General features: G+C 47.8%; 1 protein-coding gene across 1 annotated transcript in view; it reads left to right on the top strand.

Annotated features, from left to right (window-relative positions):
* Positions 1-15,264, top strand: part of USP9X (ubiquitin specific peptidase 9 X-linked) — a 219,439-nt gene that overhangs the window by 197,020 nt on the left and 7,155 nt on the right. The window contains exons 39-41 of the mRNA XM_065423841.1: positions 1,716-1,901; positions 9,679-9,899; positions 12,326-12,414. Of these exons, the coding sequence (XP_065279913.1) occupies positions 1,716-1,901; positions 9,679-9,899; positions 12,326-12,414 (496 nt within the window). The remainder of the gene's footprint in view (positions 1-1,715; positions 1,902-9,678; positions 9,900-12,325; positions 12,415-15,264) is intronic.

Here is a 15,264-nt window from a genome sequence, read left to right as displayed (position 1 = left end):
CCTCTGATTCCTCTATCCTAAAATGGTGATAGTAATATTGTTTTTACAAATAGCCCCCTGCCAAATTGCTCCAGGTGCTGAACATCATATCACAATTTTAAATTACATTAAAAACTTTAGTACATACCTTCAAGGGGTGGGGGAGAGAGAGGTTAATTAAAGTTTGTACAGTGTTTAGACAGTGTAAAGTCTTTGTATAAAGACTAAGCATTGTGATGAGTCTCACAATTTGTTACTCTAATCATGTTGCTGTGGTCTTATTATAATGAGATAAGCAGTTATGCTCAGACAAAAATCAGCTTAGCAAATCAGTTACTTTGAGGGGTTCTCTAACTTAGGGTGACCAGATGGAGTGTGTCCCACGTTTCGACCGCCGGCAGGGACTGACTCTGTTTATCTCTCCCCCCCCCCCCCCCCCCCCATGTGTCCCGATTTTTTTCTTTCCCTCATCTGGTCACCCTACTCTAACTACATCATGCAACCAATTCAGAGAGCCAAGCTTAAGAATTGGACTTAAACAAGCCTTGCAGTCTTGGGAAACAGAAGATTATTTTCAAATCTAGATATTGATTTTTGGGGCACTGTTTGCCTACAGTGGCTCTTTATTTTTACTGTACTGAATATGTGGTGGCTGTTTACTCATTAAATAATGTAAGTTAATAATTTTCTAATGACTGATGTTGATGCAGTATGGTGCTATTCACTATCATTCTTGACCTGCTGCTTTCTGATTGGCTTGAGTGCTTACCTATTTTGTGCTTCAGTCAGTCAGCACAGTTTATTCATTGGTGACATTTTTAGTTGTTTACTGTGATTTGATTAATTAAGCTTGTCCACAACTGGATAAATCTTTTCCATTTAAAATGTCAGTTTTTTGTGGTCAGCAATCTGAATGACTGATCGTTATATATGTTATCATGAAGCATAAAGTTACTGTAAGGCATGTTTTCACTCCAGTAATGATCTACAACTTAGATCACTTTGGATTCTGATTCTCTCCCAGTCTGATACAAGTGGGCTTTACCTTTCTTTCTGCAAAGTATTGGAGACAGTTGAGACTCATGACGCACAGTCAACCTGTGGAACTCATTGCCAGGGGATGTTGTGAAGGCCAAAAGTATTTAAAAAAAAAAAAAAAAAAAAAAAAGTTCATGTAGGATATGTCCATTAATGGCTATTAGCCAAGATAGGGATGTAATCCCATGCTCTGGGTGTCCCTGAGCCTCTGACTGCTAGATGCTGGGACTGGACAATGGGAATGGATCACTTGATAATCACCCTATTTTATTCATTCCCTTTGAAGCTTGTGGCATTGGCCTTTATTGGAAGACAGGATACTGTGCTGGATGGACCATTGGTCTGACGCTGTATGGCCGTTCTTATGTTCTTAGCGACTGATCTCTAGTTATGTGAGCACTAATGAGCACTATTGTGGAAATGTTTTTGTTCACAATTCTGATGATATATGCAGTTTTCAGCTAAACCGTAATAAGAATCTAGTCCAATTTCTTCCCCCTGCCCCCATCTCCCTCCCAGAAGGAATGTATAACTGAGAGCATGAATAAGAACCAGCAATGGAAAAATATGACTTTTTTTCAAAATTTTCAGAATTTTTTACCAAAAAATCCAACTATATAAGAACAGTAACAATTAAGCTTATAAAAACATATTGTCAGTACTATCCATGAGGTGTAATTTTTTTGTCCCCTCTGAAGGTGTAGCAGAAAAGACACAACTTCTGAAACTAAGTGTACCTGCAACGTTCATGCTTGTGGCTCTGGATGAAGGCCCAGGCCCTCCAATCAAATATCAGTATGCTGAACTGGGAAAATTGTACACTGTAGTGTCACAGCTAATCCGTTGTTGCAATGTGTCATCACGTATGCAGTCTTCTATCAATGGTATAGTGAATTTTACAAGTTTTCTTTCATTGAAAACATTGGTTATAAGTTAGTAAATTATTAGTACATGTGGTGTTTCACTTTTTATTAAATGTACTTATTGGAGCAATAGTCTTAGGGGGGTTGTTATATATTATATTTTAGCAGTTTCTTACATTTTGCAATAAAGATTTTCCTGATTCTGCAGTGGCCAAATCCTATCTTGATATACATATCCCACTAAAACTACAAATCATTCTCCATTAAGTCTATTTAGGCCTTTTAAAAGAACACAATTAGGAGGGTGTAGAGGAACTATTAATATCAAACCTATTGCAATTAGATGTTTTAGTTTATAAAGACTGGGCTAAATTCTTCTCATTCAAATTAATGGAGTTGAACTGACATACCTGATGAAAATGTAACTAAAACTTAACTCTGCTGAGCCAGCGCCCCAGGAAAAGCCCAAGATCCTGCTGCCTGGGGCACTGGCCAGAAGGAGCCGAGCCCTGCATATGCCAAAGCCTCGCACAGCGCTGGCACAGGGAAGCCTCTGCACCCCTCAGATAAGCTCTGGAGTGGCGGGAGGGAAGCAATTTCCATCCTGTTCCCACCCCAAACCTGCCCACTCCACCGCAGCCTCCTTGACAGGGGCTTAGCACCCTCTTCATTCCCTTCCTCCCCATGTCCTGGGTCCTGCCCCCAGGGAGTGTGGGGCTGCTCCGTCCCCTAGGCCCCCTCCCCTGCTGAGTCACCTCCCTGGCCAGGTTCCATGAAGCCCCTGCAGTCAGATTCCCCTGGGCCCTGGTGCACAATTCATTCTTGAGGCTTAATCCCTTCTTTGAGTGATTGCTCCTGTGTATTCCACAGGAGGTGTGCGTGCTCGCCACGTGCACCGGTGCCGGAAGTTTTTCCTTTAGCAGTACCAGTAGGAGGGGAGCACCGCTGCGACCCCTGGAGTGGTGCCTCTATATCGCGCTATAAGGGGAGCTGCGCACTCCCCCCACCCTCAGTTCCTTCTTGCCACCAGTGAAGGTAGTCAGAACTTTGTGCTCCAGTCTTGCTGTAGCCCTTCTAGTAGCCTTAGTAGTACTCATCTTCTCCACAGCTGGATAACTTCTTTAGTTAGTTGCCTGGTGCGGGGCATGCCCCATGCCCTAGGCTTCAAGTCATGCGACTCCTGTCGCAGTTCTGTGCCAAGAAGCGACCCGCACACTCAGTGTCTTCGCTGCTTGGGTGAGGCTCACGTAACCGATCGCTGTAAGATCTGTAGGTCGTTCAAGCCTCGAACGAAACGTGAGAGAGAGATCCAGCTGCGGGCCCTGCTAATGGAATCTGCGTTGGCCCTGGCACCGGCGCGCCAATCGGACTCTGCACCGAGTACTGCATCCTCGGTGCGGAGCGAGGCGCCCTCCACCAGTCGGCACCGCTCACCTGCTAAGAAGCAAGGGAAGACTCAGCGGCGCCGACAAAAGGACAGGGGTGAGGCCGGACCCGAGTTGGGCAGCCCACAATCCCCCTCGGGACCCAGACCTCCGACTCCCGCTGAGCGGAGTAGCCCAGTCCTGTCCGCGCATGCCTCTCCCGTGGTGAGGATGTCGCAGGCTGCACAGGCCGCACATGACAGCCTCTCCCTCCCAGTGCCAGGTGCGCTGCCCGAGACGGGCCCCCGGTCCCAAGGGAAGCCGCCGTTGGGAGCACACCAGCCCTCCCCTGCAAGACACAGCCTGCGCTCTGAGGACTGTGCGCCCTGTTGGACGAGGTCCTCACACAGCTCGCGTCAGCCCTCCACTCCAATCAGACTGGTTGACTCGCCCACGCAGGAGTTTCGAAGGTCCTCCACTCCGCATCGGGAGCACAGGCATCGAGACAAGCGGCGTTGACGCTCCTCTTCGGATAGGAGCTACAGGAGCAGATCCCGACGCCATCGTTATGGACACTCGGGCTCGAGTGCCCGCTCCGCCAGACACCATAGCCGGAGCTCTCCTCGGCCGTTACCGGCATCGAAGCATCGTAGCTACAATTGCCGGGACGACTATGAGAGCAGCACTTCGGTTGAGTACCGCTCCTCATCGTCGTCGAGGTCCAGATCTCGAGACCGGCACGACCGTAGACCCTCCCGTCGTTCCTACGGCACCGTGCGGTCAACGGCGACCTCGGCCTCGGCACCCAGCCGCCTGTCCCCGAGCCGCACCGGGCCCCAAGAACAGCCTGCACCGCTCAGCGCCCAAGCCGGTCAGTGGCAAGGGGCACCGTGGCAGGGCCAATAGTGTCAATGGGCACCATGGCTGCAATTGCCTGCCCAGGCGAGACCGCTCGGTCGCCGGGGCGTCCCAGACCTATTCGGTGTCCCCCCCCTCAACAGAGTCAGAAGTCGACGGGCACCGGGCCCGGACTCGGTCTTGGGAGTCGAACCAGCGGCACCTCCCGACGACTTGGTAGCCGGACCGGCCCCCTCGCCGGCTCTGGAGGAGACCATAGCGGCACCTCCGTCCGTCATACAGAAGGACTTTAAAGCTCACCAGGAGCTCCTCAAAAGGGTAGCCTCGAATCTCCAGCTCCAGGCTGAGGAGATGGAGGAGCCATCGGACACCCTTTTCAATGTGCTGTCCTCCTCGGCACCAGGCCGTGTGGCCCTACTCCTTCACCAAGGTGTGGCCAACATAAAGTACTTTGTTCCGGCTAAGGGACATGAGTACCTGTACTCCCACCCGGCACCTAACTCCCTGGTGGTGGAGTCAGTCAACCATTGGGAACGCCACAGCCAGCCTGCACCCACCCCCAAAGACAAAGACGCCAAGAGACTTGATTATTTTGGCAGGAAAATTTATTCTTCTGCGAGCTTTCAGCTTCGGGTGGCCAATCACCAAACCCTGTTGAGCCGCTATGATTTTAACTTGTGGGGGTCTCTACCGAAGTTCGAGCCTCTTCTCCCAGAGCGAGACAAGAAAGAGTTCAAGGCTCTGGTTGAGGAAGGGGCAGCAGCGGCAAAAGTAGCCCTCCAGGCCGCCTCGGACGCGGTGGACACGACATCCCGTTCTATGGCGTCGGCCATATCCATGCGAAGGGCGTCGTGGCTTCTCCTGTCTGGTCTGTTTGCAGAGTCTTAGTCTCTGATGCAGGACCTTCCCTTCGACAGGAAAGCACTGTTTGCGGACCAAACCGATGTTCGCCTGCATGGGATGAAAGACTCCCGTACCACCCTGCAAACTCTGGGCCTATATGTCCCGCCAGCGAAGGAAAAACCTAGGCCGCAGACCTCTGCTCCCCCCGCTGGGGGCAGATATGAACCCCCTCCTAAGCAACCGAGTGAGCAGAGACGCAGGTCTCAGCGTCAGTCCCGCTCAGCCCCGCTACCAGGCCCTTCGAAGGGCAAGAGGCAGGGGAAGAGGCAGTTTTGGCTCTTTTGCGGGGGGGTCACCGGGCCTGTTGCCACGGACGCCCCCCAGTTAATAAAGTTCTGCAACCATTTATCTGCGTTCAGAGTGCAGTGGTCGGACCAGTGGGTCCTCGGCACGATTTCCAGGGGCTACATGTTGCAGTTCACCTCCCTCCCCCCACACTACCCCCTGCCCCGGGAGGACCTCGGGGACCGGGAACATGCCGCCCTCCTAAACCAAGAGGTGGTGTGCCTTCTCAACCTAGGTGCGGTGGAGAGGGTACCGGTGGAATTTCAGGGCAAGGGATCTTACTCCCGGTACTTCCTGATCCCAAAGGTAAAAGGCGGGCTCCAGCCCATCCTCGACCTGTGGAACCTCAACAGGTTTATGGTCCGCTACAAGTTCCGCATGGTATCCCTGACCTCCATCATCCCCTCCTTAGACCCGGAAGATTGGTTTGCGTCCCTGGACCTCCAGGATGCGTATTTCCACATTCATATTTTCAAGAGTCACAGGCTCTTCCTCCGCTTCCTGGTAGGGTGGGACCATTACCAGTTTGCGGTCCTCCCCTTCGGCCTTTCAGCGGCCCCCAGGGTTTTTACCAAATGCATGGCAGTGGTGGCAGCCCATCTCCGGAGGAACGGGCTGCAAATTTTCCCTTACCTGGACGATTGGCTCCTCAAGGGCAGCTCCCGGTCCCAGGTGCAGGCCCAGATGCAACTTCTCCTGTCCACATGCGCGGGTCTGGGCCTAGTGGTGAACGAGGCCAAGTCCACATTGGTACCTGTTCAGCGCATACGCTTCATAGGGGCTCTGCTAGACTCCCTAGAGGCCACAGCCTCTCTTCCCCGGGACAGATTTGAGACACTCAAAGGTCTCGTAGCCTCAGTCATGGCCTTCCCCGTGACAATGGCAAGGGTATGCCTTCAAATCCTAGGTCACGTGGCAGCATGCACATCCGTTGTGCAACATGCCAGAGTCAGAATGAGGCCCCTCTGACTTTGGTTGGCCCCCCAGTATTCCCAGCCCAGAACAAACGCTGCCCCCAGTTCTGCTCCAGGGCAGGGGCGGAAGGGGGGGCGATCTTGGATGCATTCCTCCTCCGGTGGTCAGACCAACTGTTCTATGCCTTTCCTCCCTTCCCACTGATAGGCAAGGTTCTGCAAAAAGTAAAGGCAGACGGTCGAGGGTTATCCTCATAGCCCCGGATTGGGCCCCGTCAACATTGGTACGGGACCCTTCTGCAACTTTTAGCGGCCCCCCCGCAGAGGCTGCTGCTTCGCCCAGACCTCCTCTCCCAGGAGAAGGAATGCCTTCTCCACCCCAACCTGGCAGCGCTCCACCTGACAGCGAAGGACCTCTCTGGCTTCAAGATTAGGCTTGATAAGTTTATGGAGGAAATGGTTTGATGGGATAATGTGATTTTAGTCAATTAGGCATTAACGGGCCATCGCGGGTAAAATGAGGGTCCGGCTGTAGAATCTTGCCTGTATGCTCGGGGTTCTGCTGATCGCCATATTTGGGGTCGGGAAGGAATTTTCCTCCAGGGTAGATTGGCAGAGGCCCTGGAGGTTTTTCGCCTTCCTCCGCAGCATAGGGCAGGGGTCGCAGGCTGGAAGATTCTGTTGTGGGTGAGTCAGCTTTTGTGGCCTGCATCATGCGGGAGGTCAGACTAGATGACCATATTGGTCCCTTCTGACCTTAAAGTCTATGAGTCTATGAGTGGTTGCTCCATGGTTAAACGAGGAGGAGGGAAGGTGCTCGGAGGATGTAAAACGAATTCTGTTGGAGAGCAGAAAGCCGTCCACACGGCACATGTACCTTGCCAAATGGTCTAGGTTCTCTAGGTGGGCGGGAGAGCGAGGTGCCTCCCCGTCGTCCGCATCCCTCCAGCTTATTCTAGATTACCTCCTGTCCCTTAGGACTCAAGAACTAGCTCCTGCCTCCCTCAGGGTTCATTTAGCGGCCATTTCGGCCTTCCACCTTCCGGTGCAAGGTCAATCAGTGTTCTCCCATCAAAAGATCTCCCGCTTTCTAAAAGTCCTAGATCGCGCATTTCCGTACGCCAGGGCCCCGGTCCCGCAATGGGATCTGAACCTAGTGTTATCCCGCCTCATGGGTCCTCCCTTTGAACCCTTGGCCACGTGTTCCTGGTCCCACCTATCATGCAAAGTGGCATTTTTGGTGGCTATCACCTCAGCCCCTCGGGTCTCGGAACTCAGGGCCTTGATCTCGAAACCCCCGTATACGGTTTTTCACAGGGATAAGGTCCAGCTTCGTCCACACCCTGCCTTTCTCCCGAAGGTGGTCTCCACCTTCCATATGGATCAGGACATTTTCCTGCCAGTACTCTGTCCTAAGCCCCATTTCTCTAACGAGGAACGCCGCCTACACACGCTAGACGTACATAGAGCGCTGGCCTTCTACCTGGACCGAACCAGGCCGTTCAGGAAGTCCTCGCAACTATTCGTTGCGTCGGCCGAATGGATGAGGGGGCAATCAGTTTCCACCCAGCGCATTTCCCGCTGGATCACCTCGTGCATATGTATGTGTTACAACTTGGCTGGGGTTCCCCCGCCGCCTATAGTGAAGGCGCATTCTATGAGAGTTCAAGCCTCGCGGCTGCCTATATGGCCCACATCCCTATCCAGGACATATGTAGGGCGGCCACGTGGTCCTCTGTCCACACTTTTTCCTCGCGCTACACGATCATCTCCCAAGCACGGGATGACGCCGGGTTTGGTAGGACGGTACTCCGTCCCGCTAACCTTTAAACTCCTACCCACCTCCGTCAGGTATAGCTTGGAGTCACCTACTGTGGAATACACAGGAGCAATCACTTGAAGAAGAAAGGACAGTTACCTGTTCCGTAACTGGTGTTCTTCGAGATGTGTTGCTCCTGTCTATTCCACATCCCGTCCTCCTTCCCCTCTGTCGGAGTTGTCTGGCAAGAAGGAACCGAGGGTGGAGGGAGTACGCAGCTCCCCTTATAGCGCGATATAGAGGCGCCACTCCAGGGGTCGCAGCGGTGCTCCCCTCCTATGGGTAGTGCTAAGGAAAAAGTTCCGGCACCGGTGCACGTGGTGAGCACACACCTACTGTGGAATAGACAGGAGCAACACCTCTCGAAGAACGGCAGTTACGAAACAGGTAACTGTCCTTTCCTGTCCGCGCTGTAGCCTGGGGACAGGAGGCAGCTGTTAGCTGCCTTTCGACACTCTGCAGGCAGGAAGGGACAAGCTGCTTTCAGCCATGGGGGTGGGGGGGAGAGGGTAAGGGATGAGCTCTGCAAAGACACTGGTCAGGTCACACACCCGTCCCCTGCAGCTGGAAGCAGCTCCTGTCCCGTCCCTTCCCTCTCGCACCGTGCCGAAAGGCTGCTGCTGGCCACATTCTGGTGTAAATCCTGGCAGAAATCAGGGAGGGGGCATGTGACCCTGCATGCTCACCTTCTCCCCCCTCCCCCGTGTTTCCTCGGGAAGATGCAGCGCCACGTACCAAGAGAGGCGGGTCCGTCCCGGGGGCCCAGCCAGGCATGGAGGGCAGAGAGTGCTGGGCAGGGAGGGTCGGACGGGGACAGACACACACACACACACACACACTCACTCACTCACTCTGTCACCTCTCCCCATATGAATCCTAAAACCTTAAAGATAAGAAAGTATTATGCAGTATTTCTTTTTAACAGGAGCTCAGTCAACTTGATGTTAATTTGAATGTTGGTACTGCATATCTCTGATTGCCATTGAACTCGCTTGAATATGAGTGATTTTACCAGGTGTCCCTTACTCAGCATAGGGAAATATGGTCACCCTAAGTATAATCCAACTAAAACCAAAACACCAGGAGCAAAGAAACAACTTTTCTCTGTACAAAACAAGTCCACAGAACTAAATCCCCCCAACCTCAGTTCCTGCACCGCCTCTTATCTTCCTCACCAATGACCACCTCCCCTCCAAAAAAACCATATGCATCCGAACCATCACACACACCCTTCTCCCAATTGTCAGTTGGATTTTGCAGCATGCTCTAAAATTAAACAGATTTGGGCTTATTTTAGACAAGTGGGACAATGAGTGTATTCCAAAGTTGAAGGGCCCTCACTGAGGACACCCTGCCAACAAGTCATTCCCTTATATACCAGAGGAGCTCCAATGCTTTCAGTGACCTCGACTGTGGTAATGCCCCACAAAACAAGAGGTAGTTCACACAACTCCCCTGCCTCAGTGTCATAGAATCTAGCTCTTTATACCAGAGAACTTTTCACAGAGGGGATAGTTTATTGTAAGTTCAGTATCTTATTTTAAGTCTTTCCATTGACTATACCATGTGTCTTTCATTTGTTAGTCCCAGAGTTTAAATATGTATTTGTTTATATTAAAAAATACTGTTTCATCAGTATTAATTGTTTGTTCCAGGTAATCCCCCACTTTCAAACCCTTATGGTGATCCTAATTTATCGCAACCTATAATGGCACTTCAGCAGAACGTGGCAGACATTTTGTTTGTACGAACTAGCTATGTGAAGAAAATTATTGAAGACTGCAGCAACTCAGAAGAGACCATCAAATTGCTTCGTTTCTGTTGTTGGGAAAATCCTCAGTTCTCTTCCACTGTCCTAAGTGAACTTCTCTGGCAGGTAAAATAAAATAAAAATCAGGGAAGCAGATGGGATAAGCTTGGGCATATGTAAGTGTAAAAATATGCTATATAGGGAGAGGTGATATCCATGTGAGAAATTGTATTGATATGTGATAAATAAACTTCTCTTTGGATGCCTTCTGCTAGGATTTTCTCTTGGGGCTTCATATTGAAGTACTGTAGAATTTCCCCCAGATCCTAAAAATTAGGAGCCCCAACGGCAATGATAACAGGATATAGCACAACCAGATCAAACTGGCCTTTGTGTGTCACCACCAACAAACTGTCTAGTTCCCTTCTAGCCACAGTCAGCAAAGGAGCTGCAGTTTCATTGATTCATGTCTTCAAGTATCCTTTTTTGTTTCCAGTCAGTATGTTGCAAAACTTCAGTGTACCTGCTAGGTCATCTGTTCAGTACTGTTTTTTAGCTGGCATGCCCATTCCAGTGAGAACATTCTTCATATGCTTGATGCCAAAAGATCTTAGGGGGGATTATTTGAAGTGAACTAAAACCCTTAGAAAGTCCACCCTACTTAGTTTCCTTTGGCAGCAATTCACTGGGCAGTGTTGTTACTAAAAGGACTGTGTCTAACTAGGTATCATGCATCTTTTTTGTTATTAATACATGAAGTCCATTGTAAAGCACTTAGGGTTCCTACACACTCAGTATGCCTGATCCAAACACACACAAGCAAAGAAACCAAAGTTAAGCTGCCTAATGGTACCTACACTCCACTCACAAGCACCCACCTAACCTTTACCACAACTACTGTGCACCACAGACCATGCACCATTTTCATCTTTCGGCATTCACCCCTTTACCAGATTTTCCCCCCAACTCTATTGATTATGGATATTGGGTGTAGTAGTAGTTTAATAAAGGATGATTAAAGGGTATGTGTACCCCCTTCAACCAGTCATACTTTCACATGCCAGGCCCCTCCCATCAACCATCTGGGCTTGTGAGAGTTGGGTCCTTCCCATCAACCAGGCTTGCATGCACAGTATGTAAACTTCCAGTTTTAATGTGAATAATGGCTACAAATTACCTTAAATCCAACACTTAACAAACCCTCTCCTTTGCACTGGCTTTCTCAAACCCACTTCTCTGGCAGGTTCTTTGTAGATAGCTCTTAAAAAGCATTGTCTGTCATCAACAATGAAAATTTAGGCCTGCCAAGGGAAATTTTCAGCCAGAACCCAACTTGAGACTTCCTTTTAAAAATGTATGAAGAGAAACCAAACAAAATCTACACAGAAAATTGAAGGGAGTACAAACTAACTTATTGTGAAATTTCACACCATTTGGGCCACCTACTTTTAAAGAGAAACAGGAAATTATTCCCTATTTTAAGTCTATTTTACAATGCAAAGCTAACCATGAAGCTGCTGCCAGGCACCTTCATAATGACTTAGCTTTCCATCTTCATGCCAGCCATATCAAGGCTCCCTTGGTTAGAGTCAAAGCTATGACCATTGCCTATCTGACGTGTCTCTCTTGCAAAGGTATGCAAAGCAGCTATATAGTCCTCTCACACATATACAAAGCATATTTATTTGGATTCAGTCTTAGGAGGGAATCTGGTTTTGGATTCCAAGCTCTACTCTAGAAACTCTTTCCTAGGTAAGGAAGGTCTCATTTTCCCACCCCAGTAGAAGTTTTGTTTTACTTTTGGATGTCACTTATTTTAAGTTGGACTAGTTTTATTCCCTGTGACATTTATATTCATCATATAGGTTGGAGTGTCCAGTGGTATCTTAAACAACATTGACATTAATATTACTGCTTTTTGCAGCTATTTGCAGTTTACTTTTTCTTTTGGGATAACCTTTATGCTGCTTAATCTCCAGAAGCAAGAATTGTAATAGAAAATATTTTCTTGTTGTTCTGCTTCTCTGAAGCTATATTTTTCACACAGGATTTTCATTCACCCACCTTCCTCCCCTCAGAGTTTGGGTGTCACATTTTTTGAGGGTTTTTTTTTTTTCTTAGTTTCATTTTTAGTCAGTTTCTTTCCTTTTTAAATCTCTCTGCTGGTCTTGTCTCCTCAGGAGATTCACATGCTATACAACTGAGATAACTGACTGGAATGCTGAAATGTCAATATTTATATCTTGTAATAGAGGGGAGGTTATGTGCAACATATAGTAAGGGGCCTGGTTCATGTCCTGTGCAGTGCTTGCTACCACCACCCCAAGGAATCAAAATTCCCAAGAGCTGAGGGAGTTTTGCCAAACACATCCTGGGGAAGCGAAGGCCCCAGATTGACAATAGTGTCTGAGAGAGATCGCCAGAGAAGCAGAATTGAGTATTCAGAACATGAATATTGCAACCATTTCAAACTCATGCCCCAGTTATCTTTATTACAACATCATGTTTTAAGAAACATTTTTTTCTGAGACATAATTTTCACTTCTTTTAAGGTTGCATATTCATACACCTATGAACTTCGACCTTACTTGGATCTGCTTTTGCAAATCCTGTTGATTGAGGACTCTTGGCAGACCCACAGGTTAGTATTCTTTTTTTTTTTTTTCATTTTACAGTAGAATTCCATCTTTTCATAATTTGGGACTCCCCTATTGGACAGTTTTTCTTCCCAACTAAATGGTTCTGCTGATTAAGAGAAATGGACTTAAAAAATCTGAAAAGACTTAAACTCTACTAATCAAAACACAAGGACAAAACTTTTATATTCAGCTTACTTCATTTTTATCCCTACTTTTAAAATTAGGCAACTTGTGTATTTAAAACTTGAGCTTAGAATTTCACTTTTTTCATAACTGGCAGAAAGCTATTTAGCCACTTAACACCAATTGAATACATCCCTCTAAAAGTGGAACCTTTACTAATATTCCAGTTAAGCAGCAGTCATTGGTACTCAGTGTCATTAGGCTAGACTGCTTCCTTGGAAACATTTCAGTAAAGTGGCTGTTCCATTTAAGAGGAGTATACTGTGGTAATAGTGGTGTTATTGGTCATGACACATTCCTATGTGGATAGGACTATTACCTTTGACACACATGAAGTTGGGAGAGTTGCGGTTTTCAAAGACAGTAAACATTCTACATTAGTTCACATTTTAATAGACTGTTGTCTCTTTTAAGAGTGTCAAGTATTCAAACCAGTTTGAAACACAATTCTCACCGATTGAGAGAATAAGGACTTTTTTAAATGACCATTAAAATGCTCAATTTTTTTTCTTTGCAATTTTATAAATATTGACTTTTTTTTTTTTCCTGGTAGCCTCAATCAAAAGCACTGTACAAACACAAAAGAAGGGACTGTCCGTGCCTCGGAGAGCTTTCAGTCTGAAACAAAACATACATACACAGTGTCATGGAAGAGGGGTACAACTTGCAGTAAATGTGGTCTAGGTGGTAGTTGGCCATGTTTTGAAATACAGCCACTGCTTTATAGCTTGTGTGTGGAAATATGTTAGTAGTCAGATTTTAGTAAATCATTTGAAACAGTGTTACAATGAAAACTGATTGCAGTGATGAAAATATGTGAGGGGACCCTTAAGTCATTCCCTTTAGAGTTGGATTGGACTTTTTAGTTCAGCTGCTATCTGGACATATCCCTGAAGACCTTCTCTGAGAAGACAGTGGTGTAGCTTGCTGTGCTCCAAAGACTGGGGGCTGATCTTTTTTTAATTAATTAATTTATTTATAAGTCTTGAGTTACATGCTGAGAGGAAGTTGTTCCCAACAAACCTTCCAGGATATGTCTACAGTACAGAGGGGAGCCTGGCTCCCAGCCCAGGTAGACAGAGTTTTGCTAGCTCAGTTCGAGCTAGTGCACTAAACATAAGTGTGAACATTGTGGCACCAATGCAGACCTGGGCTAGCCACCTGAGCTTGGACCCAGAGTGTAGCATGGGCTTGAGAGCCTGAGCTGTCACCCAAGTCACATCATCCATGTTGCTATTTTTAGCGTGCTAACTTGAGCCAGGCTATTATGAATCTGTCTACCCAGACTTCAGTGTAAACGTTCCCTAGATTCTGAACCCCTATATGGTGTGTCAACACTTGCATATCCAACTCAGCTAGATGTATAAAGTTCACATAGTCTTTAGCTTAAGAAACACTCTTGGGGATGGAAACAATTTAATAAGACACAACATTAGACCTGTGCAAAAGTGCTGTGTAGGTTTGGGATTCTGAATAGTGTTACTGCTTTTCATATGTCCAACTGCTGGATTTTCAGCATTTGAAATACGAGTTTAACTAGGATTTTTCAAGTATGCACACTGTGGATCTCACTGTACATGTTCATGCACCTCAAGCATGTTATATCAGAGTGTTTTGAGTAGCAGTGTCCACTGGGTCTGTGCCACCTCATGCTCCCTTATGAGGGTATATAGGGTGGAGTGATCACAGCCATCTCCCAGTTCCTTCCTATTACCCATGTGCACCCCACTACTTATTAGTGTTTGCTGCCATTCAATTTCACTGATCTACCTGAAGAATTTGTTTTTCTTTCTTTCCACTAATAAGTGGACTGCTTTCAATTGAACCGCTTCAAAAAAACAAGACCGCCTTCCTGTACAGAGGGTTTAGGCACTTTGCATTAACTGCCACACCTCAAGGCAAACTAAAAATCCCCCAGCTTTGAGTCCTGCCTATCCTGTGATGGTCTGATTCCACTCACCACTGGGCACAGTCACTACCAGTTTTGCCTTGAGGAAAGCCACATACCATACCAGTGCTCTGCTACTGTGAGGGTTAGGAATAAAAGCTCAACCACTAGCATGGCTCAGGAAGGACATGGTCGCATGTTACCAGCCAGAACATTCTCAGTCTTGCAGGTGCTGTCGTGGGCACTGTTGGTAGAACCCTGAAGTATATACTGGCAAGAGTCTACATCTCCACCCGAGATGTCCTCTGTGTGGAGATTGGCACTGGCACCTCTGCTACCAAGATCACCCCATGTTTCGGCACTGCCACTTGAAGAGATGTGCTCCTCATCACCTTCACCTCATTTTTTTTTTTCAGTGTTCAGAGGAGATCTGTCTATCCTGGTTGCAAGCATTAGGCATTCCTAAGGAGGAATGCACAATAGAGGAGCTGTCTGTCAAGGGAATAGAGCTCTTTGGTAGTCAAACAGATGAGGTGTTCCACTCACTAAAGGACTCTTGGGCCACACTGCAGTCTTTAGGGATATACACAAGCCCGATCACAACTGAGACAGAGAACACCCTCCTGCTCCTAAAGTAGGCAACCTGAAAAAACACTCAGAAAAATGCCCCAGTACTCCAGGGGCATTTACACTATCCTTCTCTGTAATGCACACTGCACCTGCTCTGAGGTAGCAGGTTTGACAGAAGTGTTGAGAGCCACTCCAAAGACTGTCTAGAGCC

Source organism: Emys orbicularis, chromosome 1 (assembly GCF_028017835.1).
Source record: "Emys orbicularis isolate rEmyOrb1 chromosome 1, rEmyOrb1.hap1, whole genome shotgun sequence".
Classification (NCBI taxonomy): domain Eukaryota; kingdom Metazoa; phylum Chordata; order Testudines; family Emydidae; genus Emys; species Emys orbicularis.
This window is presented reverse-complemented; position numbering and strand designations above follow the sequence as displayed.